The sequence below is a fragment of the Convolutriloba macropyga genome, chromosome 2, assembly GCF_964194025.1.
Source record: "Convolutriloba macropyga chromosome 2, txConMacr16.3, whole genome shotgun sequence".
Lineage (NCBI taxonomy): Eukaryota > Metazoa > Xenacoelomorpha > Acoela > Convolutidae > Convolutriloba > Convolutriloba macropyga.
The window spans coordinates 33046038-33063250 of NC_134469.1; the positions used below are offsets into that span (position 1 = coordinate 33046038).

The 17213-nt window shown below is 35.9% G+C and overlaps 1 protein-coding gene across 1 annotated transcript in view; it reads left to right on the forward strand.

Moving 5' to 3' along the window:
- The first annotated feature begins 2910 nt into the window (after nucleotides 1-2910).
- LOC142358614 (H(+)/Cl(-) exchange transporter 6-like) overlaps nucleotides 2911-17213 on the forward strand; it is a 197616-nt gene continuing 183313 nt past the window's right edge. Inside the window, exons 1-3 of the mRNA XM_075410060.1 lie at nucleotides 2911-2994; nucleotides 3610-3676; nucleotides 6212-6318. Coding sequence (XP_075266175.1) covers nucleotides 2965-2994; nucleotides 3610-3676; nucleotides 6212-6318 — 204 coding nt within the window. The 5' untranslated portion in view covers nucleotides 2911-2964. The remainder of the gene's footprint in view (nucleotides 2995-3609; nucleotides 3677-6211; nucleotides 6319-17213) is intronic.

The window sequence follows — 17213 nt, forward strand, 5'->3', positions numbered from 1 at the left end:
AGTTTATTTATGAGAGCTAATATTATCGAAGATCTAAGCTGTATTCAGTGCGTGCAATAGAAGCAGCATTTTATTTAGTAGTAGTAGCTGTTGAAACTTTTGAGCTTCAATACTTTAGTGAGCTACTTAAAAACCGTGTCCCAATTTTTGATTACAAACTGTTTGTTCTGGATTAAAAAAGCCATAAGAAAAGACAAGAAGAAAAGACGTTTGGCCTGAGTACACTTCATTGATAAAAAGTTTCCTTCTGTCTTATTGACAAATCGACCATTTTCTGTTTCAAAAACCAATCAAAAATTATATTTTTTATTTATAGAGTTAACAGCTATAATTTGCAATATCGTAACATTGCAGTGCACATACGTTTTTTTTCCAAAAGAGGGACATGAAGAAACTGATAATTCAATACTGAGTCGGAGTGTCACTCAATTGTCAGTATATTGTCCAAAAGGGCAATTTTGGACAATGTACTACCGAAGTTAACCATACATTTTAGTCCAGCTCACTTCGAGGCTCTCGTTACAGTCAAGACAAATTCATTTCAAAGCCCATTATTGTCGAAAACATTTCAGGCACAATTTCCGTTAAAGACGGTATTTTCATTAGTCTGGCTCTCGACTAAGGTAAGTGCGCTCAGCAAGAGTTTGCGGTAATTATTTTGGTTTTGCTAATTCTTTTTAAGTCCCGTTTTGTCTTTTTATGCGATGTTTAGTGCGGCCAATTTATTGCCCGACAGACAAATTGTACGATTTTTTAATCGAACTGAACGGGTTGACACTGTGCCACTCTCCAATAGCCTTTTTAATCGTTAATTATGGGATGCACCCAAATTGCCGGAGAGACCTAAATACATGGCATGATGGGTTATTTTGAATGTTTAGACTCTACATTATCTCTATTTGCCTCCGCCTTTACTTTTAACCTCCCCAATTTCACCCAGGGAAGCTGGCTTGCAAAAAAATCAGCTTGCTACTACTTCTCCTAGCCAACACTTTGAGAAAAATTCATCATCGGTCCTTAGTTTCTCGCATTACGTCGCCAATCCTAGAAATTCAGCAGGATCCGTGTTTGCTAAAATTAGTGACGAAATTATGTCATTACTTACCGCATAGAAATACGGCTAAATTGTGGACAGCAGTGACAGTAAAATTGCTGACAATCCTTGCAAAATTTTGTCACTGCTTTTGGAAAAATCACGCTTTAAATTTATCATTGTCAACCATTTGTACACAGGGGTATCGTCATCTAATTTGGTACAAATTCCTCAGTGTTGTTTCACTTTATAGATAAAGCTGGTCAACTCAATATTTTAAGAAAAATCCCTCAGAGCTGTTTCATTTTATAGACAAAATTTGCCGCATGATTATTTCAATTGTAATCCCTCTGTGCTATTTTCTTTACAATAGCTGATATTTGGGTGTTAGAAAACAGATATTAAAGACATTGTTTAAATGGAAATTCAAATACAAATAAAAAAATATTCAAATCGACTTCCCTTCTACTGCGACTTCTACAGCGACTTGACTGCAACGAATCATCCAAACTAGAACAAGCAAATTTGTGATAATTGAGATTGGGGGAATGGTTGATATTTGTTGTCGTTATTGTAATCTTCTGCAGTTTTAAAAAATAATGACGACCGTCTGTTATCTTTATGCCTCTAATGATATTTTTTGCCTATCGATTCTAATCAAATCCCAGTTATCTCCAAGAAAGGGGTCCAATGTCGAACTCGCTATCTCGCCAGATTTGGAAAGTTTTAGCGAATAGCGAAGCTGATAACCTGTTTCTGAAACACCCAACGCTCAACTAACTTGTACCGTTAAAGGTAAAAGTTTCTGAGTTGTCTGAGTGGACACTTTCTTATTAACCAACCCAATTCTTTTCTTGATAGCTGAAAAAGGAAGTATACTCCCTGACTGCCGCCCTTCCCCACGCAGCAACCTTACCCCTACCATCCCCTATCAGCCTACCCCCCTCCAACTACCTACCCGTACCTACCCCCTACACCTATCTAAGACCCCTCCCCCTTCTACCAACCCCCCCCCCCACCAGCTAGCTACCCCCACACATACACCTAACCACATTCCTAACTAAAAATTTGTTGTTTCTAAATATGTATCGCTTTGTTTTTTATTTTTTTTTAAAATTTGAAATAGGTAAGGTTAAAAACAACTATTCTACCGGTTATATCTTATGCAAAATTTTATGCAAATTTTTTTTAAAATTTGAAATAGGTAAGGTTAGAAACAACTATTCTACCGGTTATATCTTATGCAAAATTTTATGTTTCTCTCTCTTGCACAAGCGCAAGTAGCTGACTTCAATTGGCCAAAGTTCACTTCTAAAAATCCGTTGGGATTTCCCGTTTGTGCCCCCCAGTACGTTATCCATCCCCCAAGTTATAGAACAGGTGCCATTACATGGTAAAAAAATTGATAAGCGCGTCGGGGGGGGATGCAAAAATTATGCACCCACTAAGCTGGGAGGGGGGCACAAACGGAAAAGATCCCTCAAATGGAAAGTGCGCCCCAATTGGTGCAATATTTTTTACTTTTACTATTTTAGTGGCTAGAGGGGGTATATAATAACCTCGAATGGGGTCATTTGAAGCCCCCTCATTGAATTTAGTCAACTGAAACTTCGGTTTCTGTAATAGATTCGAGCTCCCATTAGTCGTTGGAGACCGATTCGTCCGACGTTAGACGGTTATTTTTCAAAGGTAAAATCAATGACATCAAATTTAGTTTCCGCAATATTAACTATCAGATCTTGAACCAGCTTACACTGGTTCTTTGAAATAAAAATTTTAATTTAGCTATTAGTACTAAGAAATATGAGTCCTTTTGCGCGAAAAAAAGAGGTCTTTTAACGTGAAGTGGCGTCAACAACTTTTCATTTCGGGATAACAATTTTCTTTTTTTTCAGTTCCGGACGACACACGCTTTCATAACATGGGTGCTGATGTTCGTCATTGGATTCCTAACTGCCATGGTTTGTATGGGAGTCCCGCTTTTCACCCCTATATAATTCCCTATATCATTTCACCCCGATTTTAATCTTTCACCACTTGATTGATTACATAGTAATTCATTATGTAAAAATATGGCACGTGCTTTGGGGGGGGGGGGTGCAAATAATATACTCACTAATCACTTGGCCACGCCTCAGTGGCCCATGAGACTTGATATGAAACTATCACCACCCAACATAGGATTAAATTGTAATTTTTAAGTCAGTTAGTTTGCAATGTTGAGTATTCTGTATCACGTGTCATTTATATGAAATAGCCTTAAAAGCAGATAATAAGTCATTATAGAGCAGATGGATCTTTTCCGTTTGTGCCCCCCCCCCCCCAGCTTAGTGGGTGCATATTATTTGCAACCCCCGACGCACGTGTCATATTTTAACATAATGATTTACCATGTAATGTCACGTGCTCTGTAACTGGTGGTAGCATAACGTACTGGGGGGGGGGGCACAAACGGAAACGATCCGAGTAGATAATGTTTTGGTATGATCACGTTACGGGGGTTTCTGGTGAGCTGTAAGATTAATCACTTTTCTTACGTAAGCTGTGAGCGATGACAACCTACTTTTGTATGTTAGGTGGGCTTGGCCATTGACTACACGGTAGACAAACTCATGGATTGGAAGTTTAACACAGCTCAGGACTGTAAGTATGGCACAAAAAATTTTTTAAGAGAGCGCGTCCAAAGTTATTTTTCATTGAGATTATTGCAGGCAACCTCTTGAATTTAGTCAGCGAGCAAATCTTGATTCTAAGCGGCTTCGATTATGACGAAAGGCCTACCCTACTTTAAAGAAGAACGCCATCTTTTGACTGTCATCCAAAACTAATAAATTTTTGATGTGTTAAAAGGGATACAAAACGATGTGGAAATTTAGAATCCTCTTTTTTCTATTTTTTTCAGTGCAGGGTGTGTGCACTAAAATCAAAAGGGACCGTAGCCGTGTAATGATTGGGAAAAAACAAGAGGAGAGTAGATTTACTCAGATTAGTAAGCGGAATGCGTTTTATAATCTTATAATATAAGCGAAATTACAACTATACAAGGAGGCTCGTTAATGTGCATTTGCACATAATGTTCCAATTCCGCACATCCACATTTTGATATAATTGTCAACCAAATCAGGAAAAGTTATGAAACATTCAAAAATATATGAAACATTCTGTTCGAAATCCACATAATAGGTGCACGAGTAAAAAAAAATGTCAAAAAATCAAACATGTTATGTATTGTGTATATGGTACTTGAGGGAGACGGGAGAAAAAAATAAATTCGTATTTGATACAATTTCGATATCAATAACAACAATACTCTAAAATCACAGTTTTAAGGATATATTTGCATAACGGTAAAGCAAAAACAAAAAGAAGCACTTAGCAAGTGCAAGTATCTCCGTTGAATCAAACGCATAAAATTTGGTTAAAATAAACCATCCAACACATTTTGCACCTAAGCTAAATAATGAATCTTTGTTTAAAGGTCCACTAAAGTGGAATTATTCTAGAATATTCTCAATGCGGCTATGTTTTCTAAATGCAAAACACATTTTCGAAGTTTACAATTCGATTAACAAAAGCATGTTTTCTAGTGTTGAAACAAAAAAGCAATGGTTTTACCCTGTAATATAGGATTAACGTATTAAGATTAAAAATAGAGTGGTAGTTAATAAAACAATACAAAATTATGGTTTTTTCTTAATAAATCAGAAACTATTTTTTTATTATAGGTCATTTCAAAATTTTGATTAGGTTTTACTCTTTTTAATGATATAAATCAATCTCCAGAAAAAAATTATCCAGAAGGACTTATTAATGATACAACTGGTGAAAGATGACCATTTTTGGCTCAATTTTTTTAATGAGTCAAAAATAATTTACTACTATATATAATTTTTACTGTTATTATATTATTTTTTTACTAAAATATTATAGTTTTTATAAATCCTATTGTGAATAATTTGAACATCATTAGCAACGGTTTCGAATATAGCAATGTGAAATGACAGCAAAAACCCAAGTATATTGACCAGTTTGAAACCAGTTTGAACAGCTCACAGTTTTTGGAAAGAGAAAAAATTAAAAATATATAACAAACTTGATATTTTCGAAACAAGTGTATTCAATTTCATTAATACCATCAACTTTCCACCGAAGGAGTTAAAAACGTTCACTAATACCTCAATGCAAAGCCACTGGGATTTGTTTTTAATCAAACTTTTGCTCTAACTGAAAGCAGGCTTGGAAAGCAGTAATTGGAATCAAAATAGCAAAAATCTATTTAAAATGGATTGCGCCCCAATACAATTGGAAATACTTTTTTATTGTAAACATTGGTGAACAGACCAAAACTAACTGGCTTTGTTATAACAGCACGGCTGTTAGATAACGTAATTGTTCCAAATAATAGCGTAGTAGATTATTTTTGCTAAAGGAAATCTTAGTATATCAAAAGCAAGTAATGAAGTTTCGATAAACCTCGACTTAAATTAGCGAAGTTTCCGCAAATGTTAGTTCCAATGCTTTTTCGTAGGAGCCTAACGTAAACATAGTCCTCATTTGCGTATAGAAAAAAGTTTTCGGCAGGTTTTTGTCTATAATACTACCGGAAAATTGGAAAAAGTGGGCTAAAATGTGCATATTTTGAAAAATGAGAAAAACGTGAGTTCTCAAGAATTTAGCAAAAATTTTAACCAACAGATTAGGTTGAAAAAAAATACTCATGCCCTTTTACCTTTAAATGTAAAACGAATAACAATATAGTTAACAATTATTTCAGTTTTTCATCATAATTGATAAAAATTTCAACAAAATTTACGATCAGTGTGAACAAAACATCGGAAATGAAGCTGATTTTCACAAAAATTGAAACCTCGATTACTGCTAGAAAAACAAAAATAAAGAAACGGTTTTAATTCAATATTCTACGCTTGACAAGTTTTCTAATGATACCACTCACAACTCACAAAAAAATCCTTCTCCCCACTAAGGTGGGGTCGGAACAATAAGGGGAATGAGAATTTTCGTCTTAGGTGTTATCCAGCCCAAGTCGTACCGATATAGGAGTGATATAATTAAGAGTTTATTAAAAGCCATTCAGGTGCCTTTTAATGTGTGCACATTTGCACATCGCAACGGTCCTTAATGATCTTGAGAACATTCCTTCGATGTGTGTTATTTCAGCCGTTGATAGGGAAGAGCTGTCAGGAAAACTGGCCCTTTCTCTTCTTGTAATGATGGGCTTCAACGTCGGATTTGTTTTCCTTGCTACTTTCCTCACTTGTTTTGAGGTTAGACTTGCTTGCAAATTCATCATCTCTTTATGTCAAAATTTTAGTGCTTCTCTCTCTATATACTAAACATAGCTGGCAGATTGCCAGAAAATAGCCGCAATAGATTCGTAGATCGGCAGTCTAAAAAAAAACAGTAAAAAAGACAGACCAAAAAATTCGTCTTTTCATTGAGGCTGATCTGTTATATTTTGATTAAAAATCTGTAAAGTTATTGCTGCCTCTATTAGCTGATCTCAAATAACATTCATTTAGAGTGACACACACCCATTTGACCTCATCTCTTTGAATTAAAGTAAATAAAAGTCAATTTCAAAGTGAGGAAGTCATTTTTGAGAGTGAGGTAAGTCAAGTGTGACCAAAAATTTAATCACGCGCATGAACAAAAGAACTCGCTCCACTAAGAGCGAAAAATGACGTCACACATGCAATTCAGTTGAAATTGCATGAACGAATGAACAAAAAGTGGCTGTGACGTCATATGGTCGTAACAAAAATCATGACGACGAAATAAAAAAAAACCAAGAGAAGGCCAATAATAGCCCCAGCTATCGCTGTGCGGCTATTGATAGATATTATTGAGTATATTATTAATATCCGCCCTCATCTTCTCAGCCGGCTATTATAGCGCTCCTATTTTTTTCTTTTACAATTCAAAGAATTTGAATTGTATTGGGGCGCTGTCTTTTTTACGACTCGAAGAGGAGTATTGGAGAAGTCCTTTTTTTTAAAATCAATTTTATTGGAGTGATTTTTGAAGCGGGAAATGAAACGCGTGAAAAAATTTGCAGTGATTTTGGCGCTGAACAAAAGTGAAGAGCGGAGCGAAAAGAGAGTGGTATTTGTTCATACCACTGTTTTTGAGAGAGCGAGAAATTGATGTGTGAAAAAATTTTCTCTAAGCGAGCGAAATTTTTTGTTCACGTGCGGCATTTTAAAGCAGTTTTTTTTTCATTTTTTTTTGGTTTAGAGGTTTGGTTATGATTTTGTTTTAATTTTAGGCTGGTTCCGGTAGTGGTTTGAAGGTTCCTGGAAATTAACATGAATTTTATGATAATTCGGAGGTTTTTAATGTATTTTGCTGATTTTCGAGCTATTTTTTGCGTTTTTTTGACGATTTTTTTGTTTTACTGGCTCAAATGGGTATTGAAGAAACCCCTTCTACTTGAGCTATTTTATGATAACAATTGGTTACAGTTTTGTGGGTAAGAATTTTTCGTTTTTTTTCTGTTTTTAGCAAGTTTTTTTGCCTATTATGACATGCCTATTGTTTTGCGAGCGTCTGGATAACCTATTGGTTGAAGTGAATTTTTCTCTGGATTTATATGTTTTTGAAATATTAAAAAAATTAGTAACTCTTTCCAGCTTTTCAGTGAACGTTGTTTTTAAGAGCTTTTTTTCATAATTTTAGCCTATAGTAGTTCCTCAAAATTCACATAAGTGGTTTTTGTAAGTACTAGTTGTTTTGATAAAGTTATGTTGCCAGATATAATTTTTTCGGGATCTCAATTTATAACAAAATTTGATCAGATTTTTAATCATTTTAACAGATTTGATTTTATTGTTTTTACTTCTTTGTTTCATGACTTTGTTTCAAGATAATTATAAATTAGTGAAGGCACGTTTTGTTTGATGACTAGTTGGATGGCGTTTAAATGGATTTTCACTTCGAGTCGTTTCCGGAATTCTTCCGGCTATGTTTTTTTTTAAAGATCTGTTCACACATTTTCATGATCTTTGAAGTCAAATTGGAGTAGTGATTTTGGTCACGCCGAAACAGGAAATGGAGCCAAAAAACGAGTGGTTTTGCGGCGTGAATTTTTATCGCTTTAATTTTAAAGTAGAGTGAGTAAACAGTGTTTGAACAAAAATTCGGTTTCTCGGGAGTGGTTTTTTGTTCACATGCGGCAATTTCACTCTGACTTTTACTGTTTTTTCGATTTTTTGGATCGGATTTTTTTCTAAATGGTTTTCCCAATCCATTCACAGCTCATTCTAGTCCTAGTTTTTTGTTTGAATTGAATTTTCATTTCTCGCTAGTGATTTTTTTGTTCACATGCGGCATTTTGACATTGATTTTCTGTTTTTTTTCTTATTTTTTGATCTGATTTTTTCAAAATGGTTTTCTCAAGTCACTCATAGTCCACTCTTGGTCTAGTTTTTCTGTTTAGTCAATGAAAATTCTTTGAATTGTACGTCAGGACTTGTCCTGCTATGTTTTTTACTTCGTCGAATAAAAAAATGTTTCGCTTTACCTCATTTTGCCGCCTTTTCAACATTTTGCGTGAAATCTTTTTGACTTCTCTAGGCTAGTTTCTCTCTTCTCTCATTCTGCTAAAAGTGATTTTGAACATCAGTTGCTCAGCAAAGCAATTCAAAATGAACAGAGTCAGTAAAAAAAATGAAGTCAGAAATAGAAACGGGATAAAACCATAAAGCCCAATTTTAGATGCCCGCTATTTGAACGTCGTTCCTATAAGTATTAGTTACCTCTCTCTAATGCTTATTGTTATTGATAGTAGCCCCTGTAGTCTCTCTCTAAGAAACAGAAGTATGTTTAACTACGAAATGCCATCAAAATAAATCGGACTTAAAAAATGTTTTTGTCCAAAAATCTCTTTTTTTCAATATCTTCTGTTATTTCAATCCCAATCATGCTTATTGGAATCAACGGCGGCTATTTTCCGTCAATCTGCCGGGTATGTTTAATAGATATTTAATTGGGTTTTATTCGCTCAGTCTCTTCAAGTACCCTGAAACAAACAGTTTTGTGCATGGTTATTTTATTTGCTGACTGTTCTATAGTATTGTGATAATCACACTTAATTGCTCTCAAATAGTGTTGTGGCAATTACAACAGCGGTGCGGTCTTTTTAAATGCAATTTTCCACTTTGACAAATTTTTCCACTTGACAAAGGTGAGCAAGACAGGGTAGGGCTGGGATCAAAAAGACGTACCTCTGTGAAAAGACGTTGCCTATTGTCATCATTTTTTTTTACCGACATACCTAAAAAGAGAGTCAGAACAAAAAGCTTTGGTATTATCTTCATCTGAAACATACTAAATTGTTTTAGATGAAGTTAATGCTAGACCGGAAACAGTTTTAATTGTCGGAGCAACCTGCATAACCAATTGGAACAACAGTTGTGGACAAAATACGAGGAAACGTCTAGAGACGATATCATATTCCAAAGCTGGACTCTCAGTAAACCTAAACACGAGGAAACCTACACAATCTGTACATTATTTCAATAAAAACAATATTGTACTCAAGAACAGAAACAAATTAATCATCTGGCACGACGTTATCAATAAAAGTTTTACTGTACACCACAAAAGCAACTACTGCTCAATCACAAAATCTTGCCGCCCCCTCTCCCCGACCAGCTGGTCGCAACTCTCCAGGAACTTAAAATCAACAAACGCATTTGTCTACACTCATACAGGTGTTAACCCCGATCTGTTCTCCAAGCTGCCCAAAAATGGCGTTCCGGTCCTTGAGTGGCTTACGAACCTAATCCCTAAAATCAAGAAGTACGACTTAAAACTGTTAGCAGAATCCACAAAAGTACACCCAGATTCCATCCTCGAGAGCCGCTTCGTTTCTTGTGTACTACGCAACAGCGGAAACCTACGCCGTTTGATCAAGAAGAGACGACCGAAAAAACCAAAGGTAAAGTCGAACAACAAACTGAAGAACAAGATAAAAAAGAAAGTTACAACAATAAGTGAGTTTCCTCTTTTACCTTCTGCTTTTTCTCTTTGTGAATCTTGAGGCTCCTCGGAGTGTCGGGATCGCATTAGGTAGTTCTAACCACAGAAGCTTTTTCACCCGTTTCACACTTTTTCTGCCTCTATCTTTTTTGTTTCTGCTCCACGGAGTATAGAGATTGCATCCGAAACTGACAGTCGTTGAATTTTCCATCCACCACAGAAGCTATCTAGTCTTGAGTCCAGAGGATCCCTGAGTATCGGAATTGCAATAAGTAGTCAAAATGACCCGTCTACCTAGTGAAAGCAACTGCAAGATCCCTATCAGTGACTGCAAAGCAGTCTTCCATTGTGCCTCATGCTGTGACTCAGTGGCTCTCACACTGAGCTGCTCTGGAATTTGCGAAAAGTTATATTTGGCATCCAAGAAATTAGCCAGAAAGTCGTTATTGTAAGCAACACTTGGGCGCAAAACAATCAGCGTTATCGCATGCTCGACCAATGCGGGGAACAAAAGAGAACGATATGACGAAGACGCAGAACAAGTTACACGAATATTTAAAGTCCTAGCACCAAAATGCCCAATTGATAATATTGAACGTATTGGAGCATATGATCAAAACAAAAGCCCAGCAATCTTTGTGATGGCCAGCAAACGTACACCAACAAAAATTCTCCTTCTCTTGTCTGCACATATAATGAGAACCTACAAAAAAAGAGTCTACATCTCCCGGGAAATCAACCTCAGGAGCATACTGGACTCTGGGGTCGAACCCAGAGAGCTACACATCGGAATATTGAGGCTACAACAGAAAATTGAAAACAAATTGGTTTTTATAGTCAACAAAGAGGAGTCGGAACAAAAAGATTGGTCAATCGAGTTTGAATGATTAGAAAACACAAAGCCAGAAACAAAAAGGCAAATTTTCTATGAGAGAAACGTCCTCGATTTCAACAGACGACAATCTTTTGCAAACGAAATTGCCAAATCGTTATATGGCATTGCTTGCCTCACCAAAACCTGGCTGAACCATGGCATAGCGGGTGAATGCCTCTTCCTCGACGGATACAAAAATCTTAACCCATAGAAAGGATAGACCATCGTACAATCGCAAAAAAAAACTTCGAGGAGTACTCTTTGCAATCAAAATCCAGCCACTCCAAAGAGTAACTATCTGCTCAGAGCAGAGAGAGAGAGAGAGAGAGAGAGAGAGAGAGAGAAATACATTAATTTTGCAGCAGTAGAAATAGCTACAAAATCAAAACACCACGACCATGCTGGTTTTACAACACAACAAAAAAATCCATAGAGAGCCAGAAAAAATTATCTTGTAGACTACTTAAAGAAACTAAACAGCACAGCAGCAGAACAAAACTCCACGATTGTCATCGCTTGTGATCTAAACCCTGAAACTGGTGATTGATAGAGCATGACGTCTGAGGTCAAGTACGAGGAAAACCTGGTCCAAAATGTGGAAAAACTGAACAAACAAAAACTCTACCACATGGAGACAAACCATCCTTAGACCCACTACTCACGAGTCAGCTGAAAGCATCGAAATAGCGCAAATGGGTAAAAAACTCTAAGCAATTTATTCCGTTAACAGAAAAGAATACCCCGACAACCAACCTTTCCAAAACACCATATTGACAGATATATCCACCAAATCACCGCCATCTAAAATTCAACATGCATATCAAATAGCAAACTGGAGGAAAATCACTAGTTACATCGTTCAAAACACATTCTTGCCATCTGTTATAGCAGCATCGATGAACTAGTGACGCATTGGTATAAATGGCGCAAAGAAGTCATCGAAATAAGCATCCCCGTGTTATCAGTCTTCGAGCCCAAATTCCACCTTTGGTAACGCCTCCCACCTCCCACCAAATCAAAACGTTGGTTACCGTGAATGGGAAACATGAACGAAAACGGCCCTGATCTCAACTCATTAAAATCAAAAGGAAAGAAAAACTGATCAAAGACCGGATGTTAAGTGACCAAGCTTCATACGAAGAAAAACTCTCCAAAGGAAAACGTATGTCCGACTTGCAAAATACCTTAAATCTTCCCAGAAGACAAAACAATTTCCTGATGAAATGTAAAACACCACCACTTCAAACGGACAATCCCAGAAGACAATCGGACATACCGTTAACAAGAAATGCAATTCGTTCAACAATTTCTCGTCTCCGATGTCTTCATCAACAAATAACAAATAGAAAACGAACAAACTACCCAAAATCGAAGCTCAATTACATACCATCTCCAAAAAAGAAGAAACCCTATATGGCCTCCAGATAAACAAAGCATGTGGACCAGACGACATTGGTAACATCATTTTAAAAAACACACCAGCAATAAATAACTTCTTTAGACTGGCCAGAATAGCCTAAAAAAGAAAAATTTCCCACTAGCAGAGCTGCGAGATCTCAACAATATATTAAAGAAACCATCGCGCTTACATATCATAATACTGTCCAATGACCTTACTAAAAAATCTGTCCAAAATCTTTGGGAAGATTTTATTCGCCATGATGCACCCCCTGATTGAACGCCAACTAAGCAACAAACAATACAGAATACGGCTTTCGACGGACACGATAAGTACTCCTGCAACTAGTATTTACCTAGATTACCTTTTCAAGTCCGCGCCTTATATATGAATTCCGAAAAACCGTTGGTAAAATTACCCAATAAAAACTCATATCCAAGCCGGGTGGCATAGGAGTGGTTGGAGAAACTGCTCAAACTGCTCGCAATTTACATGACAGACCAACTACAGAGGGTTAAATTTAGACAACAGATGTCTGAAACGTACAAGGTCACCAGTGATGTACCACAGGGTTCAATCTTGTGGCCTTTAATGTTCATCATGCACTTAAACACCCTACCCAACCGCGTAAAAGAACACTGGCATATTGTCACTTCAAAGTTATAACGGCAAGTCTTCAAAAACCTGATCAAGCAGCTTAATGCATTAAAAAATGGAGCAACTTCAACGAGGTCCTAATTGTGAACAATAGAAAAATCTTGTTTAAAAAAGGCGAAACCCAAAACGCAGAAGAATGCCAAAGTCTCAAAATCGTGAAAATCCAAAAAAGATATATGGATAATCAGGTCGTAAAATTTATCCTGGGCTAAAAACTCCCAAAACGAGCTAGTAAGTGCTGGAAATCCTTTCATCTCCAAAAGAGAAACACATCATCCATTGAAAACCCTGCCATCCAAGCGATATGCATTTATTGGGTATTTTGTATCAGTACTTTCCTACGCATCTCAGGTGTGGTGCCCCTCCAAATTTGAGTCCCATGCACTCAAGAGAGAGAGAGAGAGAGAGAGAGAGAGAGAGTACAAAAAACAGCTATTAAATGGATATGCAACTCAATGGAGGACCGCAAAATTAGACTGACCCGACTCAACTTACTCCACATGTCCATAACTTCGGAAAAACATGATCTCCTGTTTCTTCTCTGTCACAAATGGAATCTCTAAAACCAAGTATTTTTGAGTGATTGTTTTTTAATCAATAATTGGATATTTTGGGGAAAACTTATTTTTTTAAATATGAATTGGTTGTTTAACGGCTTGAAATAGGTATTTTTTGTAAAACTGTTTGCTCTACAAAAGTGGGTATTTTTTGGTAAACTTGGACAAGTGTTCGTGAAATTTCGCAGTTCAATTAAGTAGAATCAAGCACAATCTAGAGTTGTGACGAAACCATAAAAATTAGTAGAATCAATTCAGAAGTCTTGTCGTCATTAAAAGGATGTTAAAAAGATTAAAAATGAAAACATTTTGAGCGTCAATGTTGGTAGGAAGATTCTGTGCGAACTGGCAAACTATTTGTGTAACAATTGGTTACTTTTTGTTAAAATTGAAAAATGTTTTGGTAAATTCGGGTGAAATTGTTGCCACAATGGTTGTAATTGAGAAAGTTTTGCGTGATTTACGGCAAAAACAGTTTTTATAATTTTTGTCTGGTGAATACTGAGTAATTTTTTTTTATAAAATAGAAAAATAAGAGCCGAAATTGGTAGGGTGTAGTTTGAAATTGGGTTAATTAGGTAAATTGATTACGTCCATTAGCCTAAAAAGCTACATTGTTACAAATATAAAAAATTGGTAGGTAAATCGTTTAGTAATTTTTCGACAAAAATGTTGAAAATTTGGTTCAAATTGAATAAAGTATAGTAAAAGCAATTTTATAAAACAATCATTTTTTTTAGAATAATTTGGATAATATTGCATAATAATATCTGAGACAAATGGGTAAGTTTATGAAACAATTGCTTTTTTTTGAGATTTGGTTGCAATAAATGTGTATATTTTGACGAAAATTGCGTAGTCTTTTGCAAGAATTAATTTTTATTTTTGCGGAAGTGGTTATTTTTTTTGCGCAAGAATTATTGTAATTTTTTTTACAAATCTGCACAAAAATGTGTGCTTTTCACTTAAAATTGTCAGTACTTCAATGACAATTGATTAAATTTTATCTCCTTGAAAAAAATGATTGGTTGAGAAAGCTCTGAGCAAATGATTTTTATTAAATCACTTAAAAGTGAAAGTTCTGAAATTAGGATTTTTAAGTAGGCGATATTAGCCATAATAAAAAAATATATTTGAGCTGAAAATCATTTATCCCAAGCGTACACACCTACGATGGGATAATTGAAATAAGACGACAGCTTTTCTGTTCTGACTCTCTTTTTTGTGAAATTTGCAAAGAGATGTGTGATTTTTTGTAAAATATAATGAAAATTTGATAATAAATGATCTATAAATATTCTTGATAAGATAGTGACTGATGGTTGAGAATATTAAGTTTTAATAAAGTTTGTGAAATTGCTTAAAAGTGAAGGTTGTCCAGTAAGTATACAATAAGTATACATAGGACTTCAATAGGTATACATAAAAGAAAAATATTCAATGGGTATATTAAAAGAAAAACGTTAGAACAGAAAATCACTCATCTCAACTCGTCGTTATATAAAATTAGCTGTAAAAATAGAAAAGCATTAGAACGGAAAATCATTCATCTCAACTCAACATACTTTCCTGGGGTAAATAGGATAACTTGACAACTCTATTGTTATCGCTTTTTGGTACATCTTTGCAAAATATAGTAGTTTTTTTACATAGCAATTTCTAATTAACCCTCTTTCTTGCTTCTTATATATTAGTATCGGATGAAAAGAGGTAAATCTCTGGTAAATAATTTCCCTTGGTGCCTTAGAGGTCCTATGTCTCAAAGAATGTTATTCATTAAAGAAGTTTAAGAGACCAAGACATGCGTTTTCGCTATGTTTGCTGAAACTATTTTTTGGACTATCATCACATGGAAGCTCCAGTTTTGATAGACCAGACCATCTTGCCTCCCTAAAACTTGACTGCTATTTGCTATTAATGTTTTGCGTATTTCAGCGGTATGCAGCTGGGAGTGGTATCCCTGAGGTGAAGCGCTACCTCAATGTTATCAAGATGCCCAACGTCACCAGACTTAAGACTCTCCTCGTCAAAGCCATCGGAGTGCTCTTCAGCGTCGCAGGAGGTAGAGTCGTTACATCGAAGTTCAAAACCACTAATTACGCAACTTCATTGTTTCTGATGGACATATTTAGCGATAGAAATAACTGACAAGGCGCAAAATTGGAAATTTGATTAACTGTGTACCAGGAGAGGCACGTGCTAAAAACTGTAACTTTAAGAAACACCAAATCATAATGTTGATTAGAGAGATGTAATTCAAAGTCTAGGAAATGGATGACTTTTTCACGATAGCAAAAATTGTGAAGCAAATCTCACGAAAGTTTTAACTGTTGACAACGAACAACAGTGGCAAAGTGTAGCCCAGGCATATCGTGCCAAAGTAACTATAATTCAAGGGTCTTTTCTGAAACACCACCAACACTGGTGTCAGTGAAGCAAGCTGATTGATTTGCTTCTCTGTCGTCCGGCCGCAGCACTACCAAGACTACACAATCAATATCAACCGAACGCGGAACACCGCACAATTTTTTTCTGGTGACTCCCCTAACCGAGCTTGAACGCGCAACTTCAAGGCATAGGCAAGGGCAATGTCAAGGGCAAAGACAAAGACAAAGACAAAGACCATGAATAAACCCCAAAGACCAAGACCTACCCCCCCACCGGACAATAAACACCCCCCAGCACAGTCAACATTTCAACAACACAAAACACAAAGCAGCAAACAAACCGTCCGACAGCAATGCCGAACAGAACCATGCAACCACCCGTCTTAAAAGCAAAAATCAAGGTGATGGGGGAGAAAATTGCGAAAAACCGACAAACCATGAGCGAATTGATTGACAGTGGGAACATAAACGCATTGAAGATAATCATGAAAAAGCAGCGGAAACATTGGCGGAGTTCAAGGAAACCAGTTACGAGTTGATTTCACAGCTTGACGAAAATCAGCACGAAGAGTACATCGACAAAGTCACTGACACGTGAACAACATCGACGACATGAAAATTAAAATTCAGAATCACCTTTCGCAAGAAAACACCACATCAAACTTCAACACACAAGACAACAACGAGACAACAGAAACAGCCAATTCGACAGCCGATAACTCAGCAACCAACAACAACATCAACACTAGAGCAATTTTTTTGCAGGAAGTGGATGTTCTTTGGAACGCTTTTCTTTGTATAATGTCAGTCTTTTGGATTGATTGTTTTTCTAAACAAAGAAATGGTTATTTTGGGACAAAAAAGATTTTTAATGCCAAAAATGGGGGTTTTATGGCAAGAAATAGGTTTTTCACATAAAATTGCAAATTTTAGGTAAGATTTTGGTTTTTTAGATCAAATTGGGTGCTTTTCCAAAGATAAATGAGTATTTTTTGGTAAAGTTGGACATGTTAATTGAAATTTCTTCACTTCTGATAACAATTGTTCAATATTGTGTTCACAAAGTGTTTGTGTTTTTTTTAACAAATCTGCACAAAAATGTGTGCTTTTCACTTAAAATTGTCAGTACTTCAATGACAATTGATTAAATTTTATCTCCTTGAAAAAAATGATTGGTTGAGAAAGCTCTGAGCAAATGATTTTTATTAAATCACTTAAAAGTGAAAGTTCTGAAATTAGGATTTTTAAGTAGGCGATATTAGCCATAATAAAAAAATACATTTGAGCTGAAAATCATTTATCCCAA